The sequence below is a fragment of the Sus scrofa genome, chromosome 8, assembly GCF_054392235.1.
Source record: "Sus scrofa isolate SSC_HxYL_T2T_F1_AM1 chromosome 8, Sscrofa_HxYL_maternal_Yorkshire_Landrace_v2.0, whole genome shotgun sequence".
Lineage (NCBI taxonomy): Eukaryota > Metazoa > Chordata > Mammalia > Artiodactyla > Suidae > Sus > Sus scrofa.
In genome coordinates this window covers 36,813,783-36,841,321 of record NC_139390.1, presented here as the reverse complement: position 1 = coordinate 36,841,321, position 27,539 = coordinate 36,813,783, and the positions used below count along the sequence as shown (strand labels likewise).

General features: G+C 37.8%; 1 protein-coding gene across 7 annotated transcripts in view; it reads left to right on the top strand.

The window, feature by feature from the left end:
• The window catches only part of GABRA4 (gamma-aminobutyric acid type A receptor subunit alpha4), a 100,235-nt gene that overhangs the window by 57,587 nt on the left and 15,109 nt on the right, over window positions 1-27,539 (top strand). For 3 of the 7 annotated variants that reach the window (XM_003356906.5, XM_084971947.1, XM_021101169.2), the window contains one exon: window positions 3,511-3,770. In XM_003356906.5, the coding sequence (XP_003356954.2) occupies window positions 3,511-3,770 (260 nt within the window). Of the gene's footprint in view, window positions 1-770; window positions 1,113-3,510; window positions 3,771-16,392; window positions 19,647-27,539 lie in introns of those variants that run through there. The other 4 variants (XM_084971951.1, XM_084971948.1, XM_084971950.1 and 1 more) reach the window with 3 other exon arrangements.

Genomic DNA, 27,539 nt, shown 5'->3' with positions numbered 1-27,539 from the left:
AGTAAAACATTAAATCTGGGTAAATGCCAGCTGGCATATCTACATCATTACTAGTTCATTTTCTAGGAGTGATTAGCCAAAAATATACTCTTGGGTAGAGCCTTAGCCTACTCTTATACATCCTCTTCCGGCTCCTGGCCCAGCCAATATGGTGCAAATCAGAACTCTAAAAACAGGTGCTGGCATCAATACTTGAATGTGCCAAAAAAAAAAAAATTCCATGGTTATTAAGGTGTTTTGGGGGTAGATGTAACAGATCAACTGTCTTCCTAGATACAAAGCAAGCATGGCTTCTTATCGGAAAGGTTGGCATCTGCTATTCTGTTGGTATTTATTTAACCAAAATCTCCACATAAAAATGGGCAGAATAAACCCATTCCTATTATGCTAGTGCTTTCTTAAATTTGAACTCCAGGCAGAGAAGCTTTTTTAACATCTAAAGAGATGGCAACTTCAAAATGCTTAGCTGACTGTTTATGTCAGTTATTTTTATAATTTTGCCAACAGTCAAAAAATATGAACCATAATGTCTGAAGGGCCCTTCTACAAACTTTAAAATCAAGTTTACCCTAAACAGTGAAAGAGAAGTTGAGAGCTGACACATACCCAGCATTTTTACACTGATATGCTTCCATCAGTTAACATATTCATAAAACTGGTGATCCACTCTCCTTAACAATGAGAAAGAAATTTTGGGATTCATAGCTCAATAATTACATTAATCTTCTGTTTACTTGGCATTAATAATGGAATTTATTTTCATACTGCAGGAAAAGAGGAAGACCACTACTTCTGATCCTCAAGAGAAATTGTTCTATTACCAAAAAAAAAAAAGTTTCAAAGCAACATGAAGAATGTTACGTTGTTTATGTTTGAGTCTCAATTTCCTGTCTAGTTATCGTGTTATGGCCTCTGTAAAATTTTCTGAGTTCTGAGTAGTATTCTTATCTAGACTGCACTCTTCATATTTTATTTTCAAGTGCTTTCAGCATCATGTCTATGCTATTAGAGGAAATATACCTAATACAGTTGTAAAACATTTTTGAATTCTTAATAGGCCACTAAACTCAGGTTGTTATGAATAAGAATAAAAACTTTGATTTATCTTTAAATTTTGTAACTACAATTTCTCAAAATTAATTTAGGGTTCATTCACACATCTCACAGTGAACATGGGAATGGTGCCATTTTTCTGAGATTTAAAACAGAGGAGTTTAAAACAGATTTAAACCTAGGAGTTCCCATTGTGGCTCAGAGGAAAAGAATCTGACTGGCATCCATGAGGATACAGGTTCTATCCCTGGCCTTGCTCAGTGGGTTAAGGATCCAGAGTTGCCGTGAGCTGTGGTGTAGGTCACAGACGCGGCTCAGATCCAGCGTTGCTGTAGCTGTGGTGTAGGCCGGCAGCTACAGCTCAGATTTGACCCCTAGCCTGGGAACCTCCCTATGCTGCAGGTGTGGCCCTAAAAAGACAAAAAATTGAAAATAAAAATAAAATGAAATAGAGAACTAAAATTCTCTAGGTCTCTTTCCAAAACAAAGTGCAGTAAATTCACAGTATTGCATTTTCATAAGTATTTAGGTATTTATATATTTGACTGAATAAACACATTAAAAATCTCTTTTAGGAGTTCCCGTCGTGGTGCAGTGGTTAACGAATCCGACTAGGAACCATGAGGTTGCGGGTTCGGTCCCTGCCCTTGCTCAGTGGGTTAACGATCCAGCACTGCCGTGAGCTGTGGTGTAGGTTGCAGATGCGGCTCAGATCCCGCGTTGCTGTGGCTGTGGTGTAGGCCAGTGGCTACATCTCCGATTCGACCCCTAGCCTGGGAACCTCCATATGCCGCAGGAGCGGCCCAAAGAAATAGCAAAAAGACCAAAAAAAAAAAAAAAAAAAAAAAAAAAAAACTCTTTTAGACTAATAATACTAAGAAAAAATCACAAATAAATTTTTAAAGGGTTTACAGCCACATTATCAACTCTCTCTGTATAGTTTATGGAATGTTTTTGAAAGATCCATAGCTCATAAGCTACACAGTTGCTCTAATTTTTTATGTTTTAACATTGAAAAATCAGAAGGGACTGGAAAGAAAATGGATTAGCGAAGAGCTGAAAAATGTATTTTTATTTACTGTGCATTTATCATGTGCTTGGCATTATATGAAATATTATAGTAGATCTTGAAGCAACATTAGACAATTCTGCCCTTAAGATATCCGTGCTCAATCAAGTTTTGGAAACAAAGCTCTCACAAATGGAACAATTAGGGAACAATACAGGCAGAATATAATTAAGTGCTGAGTTGAGGAGATAATATTATTTCTTTCTACATCAAAATATTATTCCTTTATTATTGCATGGGGCTCACCATCTCTTGAGTTTAACAGCTATTATTTGGCTTTCAGCTAGAAATTGATATGGATGTTAATTTTTAGTTTCTGCCTTCATCATCATTAGTGTCATGGTCATCATCACCCCCAAACACCTGGTATGTCAGTTCAGATTTCCAAGGCATTATATAGAATACGTTTCAATGGCTGTAGTGAATTTCCATATAAATTTTCAAGCGTAACTAGATAATAAGAATTAGATACACAGAGATACAAAAATGCAGAAATGGACAAATATTAGCATCCTTAAATAATGTCTTTCTCTGTAATTTCAGTGGCAGATGGAATTTTTCCATTGAAAATAGGGACTGACTTTTCTTCCAGGCTAAGAGAAGGTTCTTCTGGAGATTATATGCTTCAGAAGCCTATGGATGAAAGAGAAGTACCTCGATTCTTATTGCAAATATTTTCCTGCCAACCATAAGCTGATGGATGGTAGATGTCCAATATTTTTTAATGCCAAATTGTTGTAGAAATCTAGTTCTTAGTAGCAAACCTCTATTGTTTTATACAAATTAAGGTAGTTTACAACTAGTAAATTTATTATTTTAATTCAATAGGTAATATTCAGGTGAAGATTATAAGTATGTACAACTTGTGCTTTTTCTGGTAAAGATTCTCAGCAGCAGTGGGCCATGCCTACTCCAGAAATTCTGATGCTTCAATTTTTAGTATTCCTGCCTTCCCACTTCTGCTTGAGAACCAGTTCTTCAAGATCCACCCTTCCCGTTAGGTGTGTGTTGTTTCTCAAGTACATCGGCCCAGGTCCTAATATTAACCCAATGTATATTAGGTGCCTTACATACTTTTAATCTTCATATTAAACCCAATAAGTGGGCATCAAATGAAACCCAGTGAGTTTTCCTAACTTAATCCATTTCACACTGAGCAAATGGTTAGAAGAGCTAGATTTGAACCATATTTGTCTCTCACTCCAAAGCCTGTGCTATTTTCAATGCACCACTAGGATTAAAATCTTACATCAAGGACGGTTTGGTTTGAGTTATTATAAACTTTGTCATCCCATCCCACCGATTTTCTAAGTCTTTTTGTTTGGCGAATTTTTTTTTCATAGAAGTAACCATAAAGTATTTTGTCTCATTGCTCTTTTGCTTTGAAGGAATAACCACAGTCCTCACCATGACCACACTGAGCATCAGTGCACGGCATTCTTTGCCCAAAGTGTCCTACGCGACTGCCATGGATTGGTTCATAGCTGTCTGCTTTGCTTTTGTATTTTCGGCCCTTATTGAGTTTGCTGCTGTCAACTACTTTACCAACGTTCAGATGGAAAAAGCCAAAAGGAAGACATCAAAAGCCCTCCAGGAAATTCCAGCTGCTCCAGTGCTGAAGGAAAAGCATCCTGAAGCTCCTCTGCAGGTATTTGAATTAATCTCCTTTAGTTTTAAGATTTCAGCATTTTGGTCAAATTTTCATTCCCAGGGGGGAAAGATGAGAAATGGAAAATCCAAGTGTAAGCCATTTAAAAATCTAAAAAAGTATAAAAAGATACGTGTGAATTTAAACTTTAAAACTGTGGTTAAAGGCTTAAAAATGAAGGAGCTCTGAATGAGCTAGCTGTCCATAGAGCTAGTTGTTTGAAAATTCTTTTCAGAATTAAACATTTGTTACAGAAAGGGGCAAGATCTTATGTATGCTATTAAGAAAACCCTGTGGATATTCTTCAATGAGGTGGAAGGACATTTTAGTGGAGTTCACTGAACAAAGCAGAGCAGCGGTCCTCAATGCGGCCCCACATTAGAATTAAACCTGGGGTTGGGTAGGGCCTGTGCCCTCCTACAGAAGAAGAAAATAAAACCAATAACAAGAAGCCCCACAGTTGCAGTTGATGTGCATCCAAAATTGAGAATTCTTGTCCTAAAGAGACAGAGCGAAAAGGATGTGAAAGCCTAATAACAGTTACTATAATTTACATTTGGGCACATAAGTGGTTCTGTGATTTAAAAAAAAAAAAAAAAAAAAAAAAAGGAAGATGGCTTTTCCCTCGTGGATGCCAGTCGTACAAAAATAGCAAGATCATCATGAAAATGAGAAAGCAGTCACCCCCTCCTCCCCCACCTCCTCCTCCTCTTCTTTCTCCTCCTCTTCCTCTGACACTCTGCTCTCTTTTTCTTCCTCTCTCTCTCTCTCTCTCTCTCACTCGATTCGGCGTCTTTCTAGCATCGGCACAGTGTCTGTGGTCATGTATGTACAGCCGTATTGTAGTTGCCACAAATGGTAGTCGAAAACCCCTTTGTCTCCCAATCAAAGTGTATATAAAGTTTGTGAATCATCAGCTTTCTTCTCCTTCGGTTCTAACCCATCCCATGCATTCATTCATTTTTTTTTTCCCACTCATTCAACAAATATACACGTTGTACCACTGATGCGCCACGCACTGTTTATGGTCTGAGAACCAAAGCCCCTGGCACATATCTTACTCTGTGAGGCTTATATTTAAGTATGTAGGACGGGGAGGCAGACAATAAAAACACAACTATGTAATAAAACACTAGATGTGTTAGGTGGTGATGGTGCTCTGATGGTGGGAAGGAAATGCTGGGGCCTTGTCGTGGGTGAGATTCAGTTCAGAATCCAGGTGGTCAGCGAAGTCCTCCGAGGGAAGGTGGCAGGAGAGGAGAGCAGATCAGACAGGAATGAACTGTTGAGGGTCCTGCTGTTTATAGCTCTCCTCCCACAAGGCTCTGGGCACTGATTCTCTAAGAACAGCGCACGAGAGATTAATGAAGTTTGTAAAGCTTACATCGCTAAAGGAATCAGTTTTACCGAGATGGTCAAAATTATTATAATGAATTTTGTATATTATTTTCAATTAAAAGAAGATTATTTACAGTTTCATTATCTTCCCCATTCCCCATAGGTAATTTTATGCCCTTTCTCCATTTTATTGTTGTTCGTTGTTTCATTTGTTGTGCTTTGTTGTGTTGAAGCTTTTGTAGAATTCCATTTATTCTTCCTTTTAAAAAGTTATCTTGGATTTATTTATTAACTTTACTGTTTCTTTCTAACTATTGACTTATGATTTATTTTATTTATCTATTTATTTATTTAATTTATTTTTTATTGTTATTTCCCTCAACACACTTTTTTTTCCCCACTGTATTGCATGGGGACCCAGTTACACACACATGTATACGTAATTTTTTTCTCCCATTGTCATGCTCCGTTGTAAGTATCTAGACATAGTTCTCAGTGCTGCACAGCAGGATCTCACTGTTAATCGTTTCCAAAAGCAATAGTCTGCATCTGTTAACGCCAAGCTCCCAATCCCTCCCCCTCCCCCTGGCAACCACAAGTCTATTCTCCAAGTCCATGATTTTCTTTTCTGTGGAAAGGTTCATTTGTGCTGTATATTAGATACCAGATATGAGTGATATCATGTGGTATTTTTCTTTCTCTTTTTGACTTACTTCACTCAGTATAAGAGTCTTTAGTTCCATCCATGTTGCTGCAAATGGCATTATTTTGTTCTTTCTTATGGCTGAAGAGTATTCCATTGTGTATATATACCACATCTTCCTAATCCAATCATCTGTCGATGGACATTTGGGTTGTTTCCATGTCTTGGCTATTGTGAACAGAGCTGCAATGAACATGCGAGTTTCATCCTTCTGCAGGTTAATTTTGTTACTTTTTCTGGCTTCTTAAGTTTAGTTCTTATTAATTTATTTTCAGTGTTTCTTATTTAATAATAGAGTCCTCTTTGCTGTAATGAGATTTCCATTGCATACAGCTTTTGGCCATAATTCATAACTTTTGAAATGTTGCAATTATTTGCTAAATATTCTGCAATTATGCTGCTTTTTTCCTTTACAAGCTCAGAATTATTCGGAGGATAATATTAAAGTTTCTGAATGGGACTTTGTTTATTTAGCTCCCTTATATTTTCAGTTCTATCACTTTATGTCTAGAAATGTTACCTGTGCATATTTTAATGTTCTTGATATTTTCATTGTGCCCTGAGTTACTCTAAAAGTTTATAAATGTTTGATGGGCATTTGAAAGGGGTTGACTGTTATTTGTTAAATTAATTTTACTTGAAACCTTATTATTTCACCATCTAAATAAGTCACTTTGTTCAAGTATCAGAAAAGATATAAAAATTCTCTCACAAATATTATGAGATCATGTTGGTTGTTTTGCATTTTAAATATTTTTTGTTCCATGCATTTTGATGCTATGACATTCAACATATAAAGATTTATAACAGCTCTATTTTTATATCACTATGAATTTAATAATAAAATAACTTTTTTGGGTAGGTTCCATGTAATGCCCCTTGAATTCTATTTGGTCTGATTTTATTATTTTTACATTCTTCCTTAATATTATTTTTTATAATATATTTTTATTGCTAAAACTTCCTATTTCTTTTCTCGTGTACTCTGGAAGCTGTATAACATATTATTATATAACAGTGGTTATCTTTAAGTTTTAAAACAACATATTTCAACTTTTGATTTTCTAATACTGTTTAAATTATAAAATATACTGATTCTTCCCTGTAGCCATTAACTCCCCTCAACTCCAGGATTGCTCAACTCTCGAGATTCTGCATTTGAAGACATTTTATATGTGTAGTTTTTTTCTGTTTTATGATGAGTTGTTGTAGTGGTCGTTTCATTTTTGCAAGGCAATGAGACTCCTTGCACTAGCATTATAATATTATAAATACTTGAAAGTAGCACTTAATCAGTGTAAAACTGCTCTGCAGAACCAGTAGCTCCTCGAAACCTATGTCTTTGCTACAGCCATTGCCATGACTGGTGAATGCTTGGTTGAATACATTCTGTTGGTTAAGTTCACTCTGGTTCATCAGCTCTTCTTGGCAGCATGGGCTACATGCTGCATGTAAATGGCCATAACCAAGATTAAGAAGATGGAATTTGTGAAGGACATAGAGACATAGTATTTAAGGATTGGAAGGAGTTCATAACAAATCTAGTTCAAAATGTCCATCATATGTTTCATGTCTTCTACAGTGTGTAACTACGTATATATGTATATTATAACTTCGATCTCCACAGCAATTTACTTGGAGAATATTTATGTTTTAAGGACAGGGATTAATGGGTGGGTCCACCCATCCTCCAGAGTACATATTGCTGCCAGAGCACAGCTGTCTTTGGAGTGTAAGTTGGCATTGAATAATTTCAATACTAAATTTGACTTTGAAGTTTAACTACACATTACAATTAAAGAAGGGAGAGAGAGAGAGAGAAATATATATAAATCAGGAGAAGGAAATCAAGAAGGGGAAAAATGTGTGTTAAGAGCAAAATTTTAAAAGATGTTACTGGAAGGAAATATTCTAATAATCTTAGAAAGTTTGGAGTTTCTGTAGAGATTCTAATCAAACAACTGAAATTTGCTAATTCTAAGATACGTTCCAACTCCTATGGCTATTTGCTTATTTGAATGATATTGCCTTTCTTTAAAATGTGTTTAAACTCATTTGCAATTGCCTTCAGTCTGCACAGAACTTGATAATTCAATAGTCCTTTGGGTAATCTCACTAGTGGTTTGATTCATTGTCATCATATGTGACCTATGGACTGTTAACAGCCTGGCTGAGGTTTATGGTGACCATTTTTATTCCTTGGGAATTTGAAAGCTTATGGTGTATGGAATATTCATGAAGCAAGGAGAAAAGGCTGATTGGCAGAATCTAAGAGGAGCTACAGTCAGGGCAGCTTAAGTATGTCTTTAGGCATTTACGGAGGAAAAGCAGCTGTTTTGTTTCTCCTCAGCATTATCATAATTCTGCTTTTCTCTCTGTTCTTGCAATATTTAAAATGAGCTCTGTTCTAGTGGTTCTATCTTCTATACCTTTGCTACTTCTTAGAGTACTTACTCTCCCACTGATGCCGGTAATGAAAAGAAATAACTATAAAATAAAATTAAGAGATTTCTTAATAAAATCACTTTTAAAAAAATCAACTGAAAATATATTTTGTAGTCCTTGTTCAGTTAGAAAGGAAGCACTAATGCATGCATGTGTATCCTGTGAAAAAATCCAATAATGTGATGACCAAAATTATTTGGACTTTTAAATTGTGCCAGATACTATGTGATGTGCTTTACATGTGCTACTTAATTTCAAGCTCACAATAACGATTTTATAGATGAAGCAGCTGTGGCTTGAAGTTATTAAGCGATAGAGTCAATATAACACAACTAAAATATGGTAAACCCAATATTTAATTCAATTCAGATAGGCCTAAATGCAATACTTGTTCCTTGAACGCTACTTTATAGTATTTGATTTATGGTTATGTCTATAACTATAGACATTAGAATGTATACATAATATGTATGTATAAAACAATGGGCTCAACACAGTCTTGTTGTTCATATTTCTATGACCAAATAATGATAGCAAAATATTCTGAATGATTTTTATGTGCCAGTTACAAGAACTTCTAAAGACATTGTGTTGTTAATTTAATTCTAACAACCTGTATTATATGTTCTACTTTTATCCATGTTTTACCAATGAGGAAATCGATAGTTAGGAATTGAGTTATCTGCCCAAAGTTATCTATTTGGTAAGTGGCAGGGCTGGGCCAGCAAACCCCATACCTTTCAATCCCAAGCCTTAGTGACTGATGAGAAAAACTGAGTGAAGGAAACGAGGAATGAGATAGATGGTGGTGGCATCATTTACTAGGATAGAGAAGAGCAGTCGAGCACATGTAATGAAGAAGCTAATAAGCTCAAGTTTAGACAGGTGGAAAATTTCCATAGTGAGACACTGTTTCCTATCCTTGATAGTGATGACTTAATTTTTTTTGAACTACAAGTGCATACTTCTCCTCTGGGCATCTTTCCATTCACATCTACCTAACTTCTTTGTCTGTTTCCCTCTCACTGTTAACTATTCTTCATGAACTTCTCAATTTTTAAGTGTTCATGGATTCTTAACAAGGATATTTGTAAAATTAAAGAGCTATTTTCTCTCCTTAGAGTCTTTAAGAAAAAAGATGATATTAAAAAGAATATATAGATAATTAAGGATACATCTTGGTTCAATAATTCGAGTGCATTCATGAGAATCTCCTTCTCTATTATCCATTGTTCAAAGTCTAACTTTAGCCCTGTTTCCCTTCTGAGGATCATTTTGACTGAACTCAAGGATCTCAAAAATGTGGTGTCAAGAATCTACATCTACAAAATGAGAGTGATGATAGAATCTACTGGAAAGGCTGATACTGGGGATAAAATTACATCACACTTGTAAAGTATATAGTACAGTGCTTACTACCCAGTAAATAATAGCTGCGATTATTATTTTTTAAAGTATAGTTGATTTACTATATTAGTTTCATGTGTGCAAACACAGTAATTCAATATTTTATAGATTATATTTCATTTAAAGTTATTCTAAAATATTGGCTATATTCCTTGTGCTGTGTAATATATCCTTATAACTTATTTATTTTATGCATAGTAGTTTGTACCTCTTAATGCCCTACCTCTATCTTCCCCTTCTCTCCTCCCCTCTCCCCACTGGTCCCCAATCATTATCTGTATCTGTGAATCTATTTCTATTTTGTTATATTCATTCGTTTTATATTTTCAGATTCTACATATATGTTATAACATACTGTATTTGTCTTTCTCTGTATGACTTATTTTACTAAATGTAATACCCTCCGAATCTATCCGTGTTGTTGCAAATGGCAATGCTTATTTCTACTGCTGAATAGAGATAGACATTAATCTATTGATAGACACTTAGGTTGCTTCCATATCTCGGCTATTATAAATACTGCTGCTATGAACATTGGGGTGCATGTATCTTTTCAAATTAGTGTTTTTGTTTCCTTTGGTTATATGCTCAGGAGTGGAACTGCTAGATCATATGGTAATGCTATTTTCAGTTTTTTGAGGAAGCTCCATACTGTTTTCCACAGTGGTTATTCCAATTTACATTCCCAACAAGTATGTACAGGGTTGCCTTTTAGCCACACCTTCTGCAGCATTTGTTATTTGTGGTCTTTTTGATGATAGCCATCTGACAAATGTGAGATGATATCTCATTGTGGTTTTGATTGACATCTCCCTGATGATTATCGTAGCTGTGGTTTATTATTATCCTTCATTTCATTGAGCATCTTCAACATTTAAAGTATGCATCACATAGTTTTTCACTTATAATATCCTGAAGTATTTTGCATCAGTTGTTTCATTGCTCTGTTTACCTGGGTAGATGGTGAGCTCCTAATAAAATTGATTATGGCTTCATTTTTTCTTCCCATACAGCACATAGCACAGTGTTTTATAGTCACAGTTGTTTATTATAAAGAGCCAATAGGAATCCAACAATGGGAAATGTAGTGCCTCAAAAAGCCAATATGTTTATCACCAATTTCCCAAAACAGCTGTATTTTATGTAAAATTCTTCCTTATCATAGTAAATATAACAGGCAGATGTGAAGTAGTGAGCTAGAGCCTGGTCTCAGTGAGGCTGGAAAACAGCAGATACTCATTCTGAGACACACTTGTCAGCAGTTGGGTTTGACTAATGGAACTGAGGAGGATGCTCTGAAAACAAAAAATATCGAACAAAAAGCCTCAGTAAATCTACAAGTGCAGCTATTATGAGGAAAGCATAGTTTGTTGTTTTGGTCGTTTTAGCCAGCTCACTTACCGAGGTCTCAGTGCCTGAGAGCGACATCCATGTAAAATGCATTGATTTCCCAGTGGTTGGTAATACACAAGGTCCAGTCCTTTCCAACAGGGTCTACAAACTAGGGCAGTTTCAAATTTCTATTTCAATCATTCTCAATACTCCTCTTAGAAGTGCTGTTCTTTAAATAGTTTAAGCCACATGAAAAAAAATTTCATTTTTTCATTTGTCTTTATCTCTTACATTTCTTAACTTAGTTTAAAATCTCTTTCCTTGGCAGTTTGAACAAGGACACGAAGCAATACTGTCAGTTCACTTGACATTTCGGTGTGTTGGTGACAGTAGTTTAATGACATTCTTTAAATCTTATATAAATTGTACCTCCCCGAAGCCATACCTTTTTCAGTGCAGAATGTTCTGTAGTTAGTAATGCTCTTTCGGCAATGAGTAATTGTTTAATTGTACATTTATCAAACTCTATGATTTGAGTGTCAAGAATATCAGCATTATGTTTCCTTTTCCATCATGTTTTTCACCTGTTAGTTTTATGTGTCATGTTCTGATGCATGAGAAATCGTCATTTTGCTAAAGCAAGAGAGAACATCTCAGCTAGGGATTTAGCAGTTGTTTACAGAGCAACTGCTATGTGCCACTCACCATGCAAGGCACTGAGGATTCAAAGACAAAACCTGGGAATTAGTCTAGTGAAAGCGGCAGGCTATTATTCTTGTAAGGGACTACATGTAGTATGTGGAATTGTGGTCTGAGTCCTGGTTTTAGAATAACATAATCATGCTTATAGTAATATAGCTTATATTACTCTCAAAGATGCACTACTACCTTAGACCTACCTGCTAAAATATATTGGATCTATACATCCAGTTATAGTCTGGGAACCTATTATATTTACGGCTATTTTTTATGAGGTACCTAGTAAGTGTCCATAGGCTGAGAATACCGTGTGTACTTCCTTTGTAGATCTGTGGGTAGTGGGGAGGCTGACATTTAACAATTAACTTCAAATAGTTAAATAATAAAAAGGCTGTGAAGGAAAGGTAGAGAGGGTGATGATAAATCATATCAGAGAGAGTGAAGCTGAGACTTCAAATTAGCCTTTGAAATGCAAAAGTGACGAGGGAAGGGATATCATTCAAAGCGACAAAAGGAAGAGAAGCAATCAATTTTAGTAGCTTATTGAAGCAATATTGTACCTATCTCGGAAATTATTGGTACTAATATCACGTGGGAAGAAAAATGCCAACATTAGCGTCATAAGTAAAAATTTAGGCTCTTTTCTCCTCTAGATGCGGAAATGCCATAACTTTAATTCTGCATCAGGGAGGCTAGATATATTAACCAGTGCTCAAGGAAGTAATAAGGCATCTTGTATAATGCATCTAGTACAATACAGTGTAGGATTGTGTGTGTTATGGTATGGCTATAGATTAAATAGTAAACATATCCATTTATTTTTCATGCATTCTATACTCACAGATATCATGGCAAAGGAAGAAGCTGTGAAGTGTATATACATAATATATAGAATATGGGGAGGTATCTTGTCACCATAATCATCATTACTGTTACTTTAGTATCTTCTATGTGCCATATATATATTGTGCTAGTAGCTTTATCTATGTTTTCTCTATTCTCCACAATATGCCCCAAGATGAGTTGCTGTGTTATACACAGTTTTGTGATTGAAGAAACAGAGCCTTGGTGAAGTATTTTGGTTGCTTTCAGATGCACGATGCTATCTTTCACTGACAGAAAACAGGCAACATTAAGGGTTTTTTTTGTTTTGTTTTTGTTTTTGTTTGTTTGTTTGTTTGTTTTTGTTTTTTTGACTCAGTTTTCCAATGTAGGTTTGATCACACAACCCAATATTTGAGGTTGCATTTTTCTGTCAGCTGGATGATGAAGTTAAACAAGATGATATCCATATTCCCTTCTAATTTAAAAATCTGTATGACTACAAACTCATTCACTATCCATAACTAATGCCAGCTTGCTATGCTATACTTTTTAACATATGCTTACGTTAGTTAAGAATAGATTCAAGGGGGGGGGGTGATACTTTTTTGATTCTCTGAGTCAGATTACTTTACTGATTATTAAATATTCAAGCTAAATCCATACTGCAAAAATCCGTACTGTTTCAACAGCAATAAGAGCATCAACTGATCCTGTGTTCAGTAAACACCAGAGAGTATTTTATCCTTTCAAAGAACCAGCTCATGGTTTTATTGATTTTTTTCTATTGTTTTGAATTTCTGTTTTATTGATTTCCTCGCTGATCTTTATGATTTCTTTCCTTCTGCTGACTTAGGTTTCGTTTTTTCTTCCTTTTCTAATTCTTTTAGGTGGTAGGTTAAGTTGATTTGAGATTTTTCTTCTTTTTTGAAGAAGGCCTGTATTGCTATGAACGTCCCTCTAAAAATTGCTTTTGCAGCATCCCATAGATTTTGAATGCGAGTATTTTAAATATTTTACATCTACTAACTCATATAATTGGCATAGCAGTCCTGTCCCATCCTCATCCTATTTCATAGATGAAGAATTGAGGCACAGAGAAGCCTAAGTGATTTATCCAGTCACACATCTGCTAAGATTTAAACTCACAGAGTCTGGCTCTGAAATCCAAGTTCACTACCCCAGAAATTGCTGCCCCTACATTATAACCAACACTACTGACCCTCTGCTGTGCCTCCCACATTTACTCACTGCCCACCTCAATCCTTATTTTTCTGAAGGTTTGTTTTTTTTTTTTTTTCTTTTTCCTTTTTAGGGCCACATTCAAGGCATATGGAAGTTCCCAGGCTAGGGGTCGAATTGGAGCTACAGCTGCTGGCCTACGCAGCAGCCACAGCAACGCAGAATCTGAGCCATGTCTGCAACCTACACCATAGCTCATGGCAATGGCGGATCTTGAACCCACTGAGTGAGGCCAGGGATCAAACCTGCATCCTCATGGTTCCTAGTGAGATTTGTTAACCTGTGAGCCATAAAGGGAACTCCCTGAAGGTTGTCTTAATGTTCATCTTGTTGAAAGTGTAAGCCCTCCTATAAAATTCTATCTCATTTATGAACAAGCCATATCCCTTAGCTGGTAGTTTAGTTTACAAAGAACCCAAAGCCTCAGAAAATTAGCCATATCTCCCAAATCTCTAGCTTGACATAAAACATTTGTGGATTTTCTTGAGGTTAAGAATCAATTGATTTCCCAGAGTCATTTCAACTATAGACTTATCCAGAGTTTTCCTGATATTTTGACATTTTAAACATCTAAAAAATGTTAAATAAAGTATTACTTTTATTTTTTGCTTTGGCAGGCATTCATATAGTCAATTAACAATATTTATTTACTATATACATGTTCAAAAGAATTCCATCATAAAGGTGCTGAGGGAAATTTTAAAGAATTTCAACAGATAATGTTTGCCCTAAATGAATTTGGATTACGTCAGTTGATAGAGTATAGCGATGTAAATAATCAAGAGGAATAGGTGTTCTGAGAGACCAAGAGACATAAAACATCTCCCAGGAGCTGATGGGAGAATGCAGCCTGGCAGTGAGGGTATTTTACTGATAATCAACAGATAAAAGAGATAAAACAGATAAAAGAAATGAGCCTGCTCATTACTGTAGACATCATTAATTTGGATTGTGACATTTAGGAGCTAGTTTAAGGATCACTCTAGAATTGCTATATAATTAATAAACTAACACTGCATTGTTGGAATTTTCATTACTTCTCCATTTACTCCGTTCCTTCTGTAGCACATCTGGCACAGATTTGCTAAGAACCTAGAGGTGCTCAAGAAATACATACTGATGATTTCATTCCTGGTATAAACGAGATCAATGCTCAGGTGTGGGGACAGCAATTTATAAAAGAACTCTACTTCCTCTCCTGAAATTTTGTTATCAACATTTTCTTCTTAATGGTGTTTCCAGTTAGTATTAATCTAGTGATCTTTTTCTGTATTAGCAATGTGAGTGGGCTAGCATTTCTTTTTGGAAGGAAAAAAAATATTTAGTCAGCTTCAAAAATATACAGACCATGGAAAGAAATTCCTTCAATGTTTAGCTGTGTTTCCCAGCAAGTTCTCTTCCCTAAGCTACTGAGTAAGACTAGTCATTCCTTCTGGTTTATTTGACTAAGCTGCCAATTTCCCTTCTGCTATTTTGAGGGGCTAATTTTCCCACAACCTAATATACATTGCTAAATCTCCAGCTTTTCACTCGGCAGATGATTTAGAAGTTTCAAGACATGTCAGTTTGAGTATTACTTACTTCTTCTCATTTAAATGAATTAGAGGATATTATGCATCAAAACATCTTTGGTCGAAGGAATTATGATGTATTTTGGTCAATATAAGGAGAGGGCCTTTTCTACTCAGATTGAGTATTATGGTATGTTTTTCTTAATATTTACTAGCACCTCATATTCCAGAGATTCTGACCCTCCCTGCCTATCTTCTTTGTTTGAATAGCAGTCTTTTCCAAAGTCTCTTTGGCTGCTTTTATTAGTAAGCCTGGATTTTCACATTCCTCTTGCGTATTTATTCCATGAGATTCTTTGCTTTCTCCTTCATTTGTTCTTTATTGAATTTTGACTTTTTTTTTTTTTTTTTTTTTTTTTTTTGTCTTGTCTTTTTAGGGCTGTACCCATGGCATATGGAGGTTTCCAGGCTAGGGGTCAAATCTGAGCTGTAGCTGCTGGCCTATACCACAGCCAGAGTAACAGGGGATCCAAGCCTTGTCTATGACCTACACCACAGCTCACTCAACGTCGGATCCTTAACCCACTGAGCAACACCGTGGATCGAACCTGCATCCTCATGGATGCTAGCCAGATCTCTTTTCACTGAGCAATGATGGGATGTCCTTGACTTTATTTTTATTTACCTATTTATTTTGAAAACTAGCAGCATGGGCATTTCTTTGTTCTCTGCAATCTCATGACTTCTTAACCATGCAGTCCAGTGAATTCTCCAGCTGTCTCTCTTTTGGGAGTAGTTTGGCTAAAGCAAACTTTTAAATTCACTTTTACTTTTTCAGCTAATTGAAGCAGTTGTAGGTTCCATAGTCAGAGAACAGTCTGTCTTTAGGGGATTCAAGACGGAGAATGGGAGTGTGAAGATGAGTGTGGGGGGTTAGTTTCCCTGTGAGTGCTTTCTCTTTTTGCCTCCCAAAAAGTTTTTGCTAAGTCCAGTCAGCTTAATGTGGATACGGAGGGTGACTTGAAAGTAAAAAATTGTCCCATGAAAATATCAGAGAAAGGGAGGAGGTATGGAAGAAGAAGGTCCCCCACCACTTAGCACATCTACACTTTTTCTTTGGCAGGTTGTTGATATTTGAGAATGAACATTTGCAAAGAGGACCCAGCAAAAGGTGGTGAGAACACTGTATCCAAAGAGCAGAAAGGCAACTTTTCAAAACAAAATGAATATAATACATCTGGGATTAGTCTATTGAACAGATTTTTTTTTAAAGAAAGCATTTTGAAGAATTCAAACTATAACTCCATTGCTTAACACAGAGCCTGGCACCCAGGAAATGCCCATCCAGTATTTGTTGACTGAGTCAAAGAATGAAAGAATGAATGTGATGTGGTCTCTTGCACAATATTACTACTACTAATAGTGACAGGGAAGAGAAGTCCTAGATGACAACAATAGCAGAGGGAATTCCCATAATCCCATTCCAGCATTGCTTTTTTGTATTTGAAGCCCATGCACACACCCAAACCTTTGGGATTACTGAAGGAAATCTGGATAATACAGTCCTTGACCTGAAATTACCTGGTTTCTTCAGAATTCTTCCCAAGGGAGGAGCACCTATCTCTGCCCTTTCACTGTCTGTGCTTTTGACTCTTGGTTTTATGGTTTGGGTTATTTCTGTATCTTACATAGATGGACTACTACATGGGAGATAAGAGTCATGCCCAACTCTGCTCTTTACACCTAGAAAACAAGGAAATGGTCTCTGGGTGCACATGAAAAAAGGGATCCATTCAATACTCTTCTGAACACTGGTTTGAAAGGAGAAGCCCTGGGAAGGGCATCCTTCTTGGAAGGTGAGAAAAAGGAGGCCTCCATGGAGCTTGCAAGGTGCTTCCCTGGAAAGTGAGCAAGTGCTGGAAAATGTATAATAACTTGCTGCTCTTGCAGAGCAGATCCTTGACTAAAGACGTGTGGACAAGCAGTGATGAGTGGACAACTGGGCACTTGACCTTCACTGGCTGCCCCTTCCATGAAGAAAGGAGGAGCCTGGGATTTGTTTTGAGAAAACCCAGGTTTTATTTGGTTGAGGCTTATAAAAATACTGTTATTTTTCTGGTTACAAACAATTTTTAGGAAATCACAATGGCCTTTTGAAGTGAAGACGAGGCCAAGATCTGACTTATCATTTCCTTTATTAGCTGCCTCCTTTTGACAACAAAACAGGGAATTAGTAAGAAATTGTGCTAGTGATTATAGTGATTAGCATGTTTACTTATTTTTATTTTTTTAAGATTTTTATTTTTTCTATTATAGTTGATTTACGCTGTTCTCTCAATTTCTGCTCTACAGCAAAGGGATCTGGTCATACATATGTATACATTCTTCTTCTCACCCTGTGATTATCATTTTTAACATTTATTAGTTTATTTGTCTTCAAGACAGAGATGGAGTTTGGAGCTGAGAATATCCCAGCCTGGGAGTTGTACTCCTGGTGCCTGGGGCTGATGGGGGCATATTCTCTGTGCCAGTTTCATTGGTTTGTTTATTTGATTCTGACTTGAAGCCACTGAGGCTTGTACAGATGAGGAGCTTCAACAGGCACTTTTCCCTGTGCTGAGCTCACTCTTGCTGCTTCTGCAAGCAAGAAACCCACTTTGCTACAGCCTGAGCTGATCCTGAAAATGTGAACATGCTTTCTGCTTAATGTTTGCCAACGGGCTGATCTAAAAATGGCAGCAAGGAGGTTACCTATTATCCACAGAACAAGAATGCATTTCAGGACTGAAATAGATTGTGGTCAATGGAGACTTGATCTGCTGACAGAAAGTCATATTAGTATCCCTGAGCAATTCATAAAAATAGAAGGAGATTTTAGAGGGAGAATCCTGTTGGTTTTTTAATTAAAAAAAAAAAACAGACTCTCTCCTTTAGTAGCTTTCAACATTCAAGTTCTTTTCTCTTATTTTCCCCCAGTCTTTCTTTATTGAATTGCATTCGTCTCTCAAAATTCCATAAACCATTCATTTTGACACTTTTGCAAAGGGTTTGTACCATTGCCAAATTTATTTTATCAAATTCATTACTACATATACTTTAAAAGAAGTGTATTGAAGCATCCAGTTGTATAGACTTTGGGAAGATTTAAAAATCATTTTTTTCAGGGAAACATGCAGGTTTTTTTTTCTATGTGATCTTCGAGTTGGAAATTTTTATTATTTTTTTCAATTAATGTATCATGTATAGGTTGACTTTGCCACTGCCTGAAACTACCCCAGTATATGCCTATTTTCTTTGTGACCTACCAGTAAATATTTGTTCTGGACAAAAGTATCACAGCTTGACCAAGAGAGTGGATAGTTACCTTAATGATGGAGAAAATGTAAAAAATCAGTCTTCCTCTAGCACTGAAAATTTGCTTATGTATTTCAGTAAAATGTCTCCTAGAAGTCTAGAAATATGTGACTAGAAATAGCACTTTAGAAATACATGACTGTAATAGACACATTAAAATGGAGTTAAAGGTTAAAAATGACAATTCATAGGGGATTTCAGAGTTTCATGAAACAATTGGAGTTAATTACTGGTTACAGTTAACTTCCTGGTTACTATCCAGGCATTCTGTAGCCATTAAGTGGAACTAGCCACTCACAGTATTAGAAATCACAGTGTTATAAAGCGTCCAAGTTCTAAGACACATAACAATGAAGAAAACAGAGAAGTAAAAAGGATCTCAAATCTTCATAGTTTGTGTAAGGTGAAGGCTAATTGTTCTATAATATAAAAAAGTTAGATACTGTTACTTTATCAGGAATTTTATCAGACGTTCTTCCTCTTTTGAAAAAAAACTTTACAGAAAGATGTAAAATTTGGAGCTGAAATATGTAGGGTGAAATCAGAAATAGAAAGAAGTATTGAATATCCTTTCTTCCATGTCACTTGCTGGGCACTGCTTTGTGCATTACCTGAGCATTTCAATTTTTGAGGGTTTTTTTTTTTTTTTTTTCTGTGAAGCACTAATTTGAGGAAATCCTAGTTTCATCCTGTGTGTTGGCTTGAATGAAAGTAGATGTTGGGCTTGTTCTGGGAAGAGAGAGGTAGAAATAACAGTGTCACGTTCTGGAGAGAACACTTCTGTGTTTGGGATTCTGGGATTCTGCCTGATAGACTTGATTTTGCACTGAGTAGTATAACCTGATTCATTGTAGAGCTGTTCATCTCAGCAAGAATGACATTAGATATATGTTTATTCCAGGCCAATCTGCCAGCACAGTAGAGTGAGCACCATCATACATTCTCAGCAAGGCAAGCAATGAGATGACTGCAATTGCTGTTGTTTCTTCACAAGCTCACCATAAAATGCTTCCCCAGCTTGAATACTTGCGGAGTCTGATGATTGTCTTTACTCCTTTATTGTCTTTGTGGTGTTCTTTCTTTGTATTGCATCATCAATATCCTATTTTCTTTCTGAGGTTCTCTTTGTTTATGATAATAGTTGGGTATATTTTCAAAGGATAAACATGTGTGATTACTTTAATGGTTAAAGGACACATTGGATATTGATTTGAGGTCAGATGGCTGTTTCAGATCTGTTGGATGTGTGTTCGTGGCCCAAGCCTGGCTAGGTTCAGTACTAGACCAGTTTAACAAGTACTAAGAAGGTAAAGACATTAGCCAGAAGTCACCTGATCTATTGATGATAGATTAAGATGGCAAGAACGTATGTCCAAGTGGACTTTGTTACCCCTGGTAACAACAATTCATTTGATTCATGTAGGAAACTCCCATTTGCCCAAGGACCAAAAGAACCAAAACCCTACATTAGGTAAAAGCAGTTTTTGATAATACTGTATAGTTAGTGCTAACATGTATGATTATGCCACAATACAGTTTTAGTGGAAAGTTAGTGTTTATGATATCTGAATGTTTTGAAAATTGGCAATGCATGAGTAAAAAGGGACTTTCTGTTAAGGACAAAAAATTAATCAGAAACTCATTCCAAAGCTTAATTTCAGTGTTCAATTTTTTTCACAATTCATCAAGCTGACAGTAAAAGTTGCTCCATTGCTCTTTTTGACTGATCATTGTAACTGTTCCCTTCCTAAGTGTTCCACCAAGCAGACCAAAAAGAGCCTGTGAAGCCTGGCTCCCAGGGTTTTTGAGGCATCAATGAATATGGCAAAAATTGTGTTGTGCCAGAAAACATTTTTGAAGATGGCTGCAATAAGAACTCTTGCCACTGGCCATCCATCCCACGTGCATTTCTCACAATGTGTGGTGGACAAATGTTCCTTCACGCTTGAACCTGGGTGGACCTGTGACCACAGGAGAAGTGTTGCTTTATGACTGTGAGGCTGCATCTCTTAAAATTGCTTTCTTGGACTCAGCCACCATACTGTAAGGAAGCCCACGGTGCATAGAGAGACCACAGGAGGGTATGCTGGCTGACAGTCCCAGCATCAGTGGCAGGTATGTGAATGAGATGCCTCCAGTACCAGCTGCTTTGACTGAAACCATGTGAGGGATGCTGAATGAATAAGATCTGCCTAGCTGAGTCCAGCTAACCTCCAAACCCATAAAGGAAGGTGTTAACCTGATTGCTGTTGCTTAAAGCCATGATCCTTTGGGGTGATTTATTATGCAGCACTAGGTAGCTGGAACATACGTGCTTTTAAGTCTGACATGCTCAAGTTAAAATATTGACTCTACCCACCACTAGTGGAATGATGTCAGCCAAGACTTCAAATTTCTCTAATTCTCTTTGTTCATCTTACAGATGTTTAATCTGGAATACTGCAGGTGCTCAATAAATATAAGTTTCTCCATTTTGTCCCTGCCTCCCATCCTCCCCTCCTCCCTTCTTTCTTTCCTTCCTTCACTCCTTCCATCCTTGCCTTTCTTGCATGCTTTCTCCTTCCCTTTCTTTCCTCCCCATGTAAATTCAACACAGTACAGCTGCTTTTGCGGTAGGCCATTTTAAACTGGAATAAACTGGAATATATTAGTGCCAGGTGTGGATTTAATTGGACCCTTACTTAAAAACGCAAGCAGACAGAATTCAGGATGCTTTATTTTCCGGTGAAAACTGCTGAATCACTGGTTCCAAAATGGGCACGAAATACGCCCAGACCCTCCACAGACAGTGTGTGTGGTGCAATCGAGTGCCTTGGGGGAGTAGGGTAAACACATTTTTTAAAAAAGGCGTGTTTCCATCAGTCCACAGTGAACGTTATCTGAATTCAGTTCAGGCGAAGAATAATCTTCAAAAGCTAGATAAAGGAAATGAAGGCATGAGCAACATGTTATTTGTAGGAATGACATACATTATCTCCTTGGCAACTGCAGGGTGGCATGCAATTTGGCAATCTGTGTTGTGTCATCTCGGATGCCTGGAAGTCACTGTTTCCTATGGAAACAAAAGAAGGAACAACATGAGAAAAAGAGTTCTGATTTTTGTACGCTGGGAAAGTATTTTAAAACCCAGGGACCAGCAGGCTTCCACAGCATCGCTAGAACTCGAAATGGCATTAAATTTTCATTTATTAATTCCACCATGCTTTCGAATATGGATGAGATCCAAATTTTCTTTGGCCCTGCTGAGCTTTTTATTCATTCTTTGGGTTCACATGGTGACTCCAGACATTTGTGTAGAGCTTTCAATGCCGTGGTGTGTAGTAGGTCTTTCATAAACATGAGGGTCTCAGCATACACGCATTCATTTACTCATTCAACAAATACTTGTTGTCTAATTTGTGCCAGGCATTGTGCTAAGTATTGAGGCTGTGTAGATCGCTTGCTTTACATTTTACCATCATCCTGTTATATCCAGGGGATATTGTGGTGTTTCTTTATTTGAAGTAAATCAATAAGTTAAAAAGCATTCATTTAGCTCCAACCTGGAAAGCCTATTATAGAGGAGCTAAGAGATGTCAAAAGTGAAGCATACAGCTACGCAATACTAGATGGCATAGAATAGTTCTCATCATGGCTTTTCTTTGGTCAGTGATTTCAGTGAAATTCCCTCGGTATAGTCACCTTGTTTTCATCACCAGTTTCCAAGTGAATGGCTCCAAAATATTTATGATAGTGACTCACACTCAATATAACGTCTTTCGAGAGGTAATTTGATGAAATCGAATGTCTTAAATGAAGGACATTCCGATTGCAATGTAGCTAGAGTCTAAAAGTTTCCACTTGGATGAAAGTCAAAGAAGTATCCAACATTATAGAATGCTACAAAGGCAGCCTACACCTTTGCAGTGGAACTGAGTGATCATAGCAGGAGAATGATCAAAAGCATTAAAGCATGGCAGTAGTGTTGCCAGGATCACCAATGGGCTCCTGAGAATTCTGGCACAGTCATGCTGGAGACAAGGTCTTGAGATTCACTGAGAGACCACCGTTCAAGTAGTCAGTTCTTTCCAAGGATGGTCTTGCCTTTTATGAATCTGTTTGGTGTTTCCAAAGCATTGCCTTACTCTGCTTATTCTATATCCATTTCCAGCCCCATCATGGCAGAAAGTGAGGCTAAGATGTTCATCCACATCTCGAGACCTATTAAGAATGACCTTGGAGGGAGTTCCTGTCGTGGTGCAGTGGTTAACGAATCCGACTAGGAACCATGAGGTTGCGGGTTCGGTCCCTGCCCTTGCTCAGTGGGTTAACGATCCAGCGTTGCCGTGAGCTGTGGTGTAGGTTGCAGACGCGGCTCGGATCCCGCGTTGCTGTGGCTCTGGTGTAGGCTGGTGGCTACAGCTCCGATTCGACCCCTAGCCTGGGAACCTCCATATGCCGAGGGAGCGGCCCAAGAAATAGCAAAAAGACAAAAAAAAAAAAAAAAAAAAAAAAAAAAGAATGACCGTGGGGGCAGACAAGCTAATGGCCACAGAAGAGCCTCACAAAGAAAGCCTGTCAGGCTGACAATTCTCAGTAGTGACTTCAGGTGTTCTTCTAGCTGTATGGCTAATTTTGTAATTCCAGTATTAAAATTAACAACCAGATTTCATTTCCTGGATTTTTTTTCCCTGCTAGGGTATTATTTTACTATGTCCTCTCTAAGAGCAATATTTTAGCTTAGAATTTTCTTGGGTTTGTGGATATATTCATGGAAGATTTAAATAGCATTGCAGCTGTACAGAAAAGCTGTTCTCGTGTGTGCTTTGAAAATCAGCTTTTCAATAACTGATAGCTTTAGAACTGTGATTGAGAGGAAAAATCCAGTCCTTGTTAAACAAGCTATTTCAGCCGCTGGCTCCATGTTTCAAGCAGTCTGAAGACAGAGAGGCACATATGTCTCATCACTTTGCTCCTGGAGAGGCAGGTGGGTACCCATAGCCTTCAGGTTGTAGCAGAGGCCAAGGGGAAGGTGAGGTTTGACCCAGGAGGTGACTGTCTTCTCTCATTCTGTCTTACTTTTAAACAGGCAAATGTATGACATGAGAGAGGAAAGGCATTTAATTCTGGTTATCAGTTAATATTCCGGGATTGACTCATTAAACAGTCCATTAACTACTGTAGTGGCCCAGGAAGTACAATCTGGATGGAGTAAATGACAGTCATCTGGTTTTCAAGTGGATTTAAATGGGCTGCTTTTGGCTATATCGCTTTGCCAACTACTTATCTCTTGAGACACATTGTGTGAGACGCCTTTCTGCTGTTTTGAGTGTCCAGGAGGGAATGGTTTTGTTGTTGATTGATTTCAATACCATTCACACATCCCGCATTTATTATTTATTCATTTGGCTTATTTTTATTGAATACTTCTTAGTGCTTGGTCCTGTGCTAGTCGGTGGGGAGAGGAAGAGAGGAAGACAGGGTTGCAGCCCTAAAGAAATTCACAGCACACAGCCAACATGCTGCATGCCAGGCCAGGAAGAAGCATAGGATGCTACAGGATGATGTCACAGTACTGCTTGGCAGCTCTGTTTGGGGGGGGAGATTCTGATAAGGCTGTAGGGGGAGTGTGGCAGGTGAAACTCAGAGGAAGTGATGGCTAAGTGTTATCACAGAAAGCATGGAAAAGAGGCAATGAAGATGGAAGAAAGGCAGTGAGAAGAGGATGTGCCAAGACCCAGAAACAAGACAATGTAGCTCATCCTTGTAGAACTAAATGAAGACATGCTGGCTAGAATCCAGGTGTTTTAATTGGGTTTCCTCAAAGTAGACTCTGTGGCAAGGATTTGTGTGCAAGCAATTTATACTTGAGGTGCTCCCAACAAGCACTGTGAGGAAAGTGAGATGGAAAGGAAGACGATCCAATAAAGGCTGACTAATGAGCAGATTTACCACTATGTTCTCATCCTGCCAGAGACTTTCCCAGAATATGTGTGAAACACACCTCAGAGCTGTCCTGTTGGGTGGCAGCGAAGCTGAGGTGCCTACTTATCAACTCATCTCTTGTTGATTATGTTTATTTAGGGGATGTGAACTTACTTCTACTTCTGGTCAAACCCTCTTTCCCACTCCGGACAAGCTCCTATAGACAGAGAAACCCCTTAGGCAGAGAAGGGTAGTGAGTCATCAGCCTGTCTGGAGTGATGTCTGAGGAAACCAAATGAGTACAGACCCGGCACCCACAGCATATGCTTCACTAGCCTATCTGCTGTGGTTAAGAGGAGGGTTTGAGAATCAAGGGGAAAATATAGCTAGACTGGGAGGCAGAGCCTGACAAATAAATAGACACACGGTAAATATTCGATGACTAATCAAATGAATTAATATGTGAATGCCTGGATGAATCAATTAAAAGATTGGTATGCCCCTCGTACATGTCTTGCTGGATATATAGGTCTTCAGATTGGAGAAAAATTTGGGAAGTAGACATTGATTTTATGATACTGATTTTATGATATTGATATAAAGATGGTAATTCAAGCCGCTGGACAGGTTAATGTACCTGAAGATTGAGAAAACTGAGATGTCTGAGGGTTGGACCCCAGGGAAGGGAACATTTTAGGATTGGGCAGAGGAAGGGCATTCCATACAGGACTGAGAAAGGTAAGGGGAACATGATTAGATTGTGGAATTTGTAGAACTAATTTAAAGGAGGAAGAAGTAATGAGTAGTGACAGATGCTGCCAGCACAGATGTAAGATACGGATTTTTAAACATGCCTATTGGGGAGTTCCCATCATGGCTCACCTGACTAGTATTCCTGAGGATGCTGCTTCAATCCCTGGCCTTGCTCCATGTGTTAAGGATCTGGTGTTGCCACAAGTGGTGTAGGTTGCAGATGTGGCTCGGATCTGGCATTTCTGTGGCTGTGGCATAGGCCAGAAGCTGCAGGTCTGATTCAACCCCTAGCCTGGGAACTTCCATATGCCGCAGGTGAGGCCCTAAAAAGAACAACAAAAAAAGAATTCTTAAAAAAAAAAAAAGTGCCTGTGGGTTAATCTACAAAGAGTTTCAAAGGAAAGATGGGAAGGGAAATAACATCACAGTGGATTGAAGAAGAAACAGGTGAAAAAACGGCAGACAGATGTTCCCTATCTGGCAGTAAAAGAAAGGGTAGTAGCTGGAGGCAGGTCAAAAGTTAAGGAGTTGTGGGAATTTATATTTCCATTTATTTCTTTGTAGTATGTGAGAAATTTTCATATGTTGTACGTTGAGAAAGTGAAAATATTTTTTAAATTATTATTAGTATTAATTAGAACAATATCCACAGGATTGTTGATTTTATGTGCTCTTCAAACAGCCATCAGCCCAGAGGAAATCTTTTAAATGGAAACCCTTAAATATCTCTACGATTGGCAGATGGGGCAAACTGGGTAATAGCTGGTTCTTAGCATTGCCCCAAGGGCTGGAGCCGATTATCTGCACCTAGGAATAGGACATAAGCTGAATTTTGAAGACAGAACAAAATGTAGGGTTGCCATATATTTTCAATATTTTCTGAGGTGGATAGTTACCGTATTCATTAAACATCTCATTCTGTTGAAAAAGAATGTAAGAACAGAGAAATAATAGAAACTTCTATCATAATATTTTGCCTCAGAACTACCTACATTTTTGTTTTAGAGCATGAATAACAATTTCACAATAATATTTAACAAGCATTGATCCCTTACTATGCTCCAGGCAGTGTGTTAAGCACTTTAGGAATACTACTCCGTTCATAATACCAAGTAATTATTCTTTTTATTTTTTTTTATTTTAAATTTTTTGTCTTTTTTGTCCTTTTTAGGGCCGCACCTGCGGCATATGGAGGTTCCCAGGCTAGGGGTCAAATTGGAGCTTTAGCCACTGGCCTACGCCACAGCCACAGCAATGCCGGATCTGAGCTGCATCTGCAACCTACACCACAGCTCATGGCAATGCTGAATCCTTAACCCACTGAGCAAAGCCAGGGATCGAACCCGCATCCTCATGGTTCCTAGTCAGATTCGTTTCTGCTGTGCCACAACGGGAACTCCCAAGTAATTATTCTTATTATCCTCGTTTTACCCAGGCGAAATACGTAGCATGGAGAGGCTAAATAATTTCCCCAAGGTCACACAGCTAGTATTTAGCAGAATCCAAAACTTGAATCTACCTGATTTTAGAACTTGTGCTTCTGACATCAGCTTTTAGCTGACGTCATACTGCCCATATGAATGATAATGAAGATAGATATTTGGTAGCTTTTGGTTTTAGGATTCATTTTACAGATGTCTATAGATGGCATATTTCCCTTGCTGCTTACCAGATATTTGTGTCTTCTAATTTCTGGCCTGCTTGGCTTAAGAGGTTAGGTTGGTGGTATGCATTAATGTGCTGATGAGCCATTTGCCATAAATTGCAACTCAGCTAACTGGTTTAATTCCTGCTTAATTTGCAATCTGCCTTTAGTGAAGTGCAAAATTGGCTTTCTTGTCATAAAGCGGTAGCACATGCGGAATAGTCTAATACCTTATTTTTGAGCTCCAGTAAGATTATCTAGGCTCAGAGAAAGTTTTTAAATTTTCACTTTGGATGAACAGCTGTTTCGGCATGAGAGCCTCGTTAAATGTCAGATGGCTTTGCTAATGCCTCATTGGAAACTATAGCTGTTAGCAGGGCACTTACTCCTCAGGACACAGTTATTTCCTAGAGAAAATCAAAATGGCTTTGGCTCTTTGCAGGGGTGGGGGGGAGGGGAAAAGGGGGAGGGGGAGGCCGGGGGGGGGTGTCTGTTTGACAGCTAATGTCATGGTGAATATGTTTGTTCTGCTGACATTATGTACTGTTTTACTCTAGATAGAGACTTGAATTGTGTTAACAGGATAATGCAACATATGCTTTATGGCCAATTGA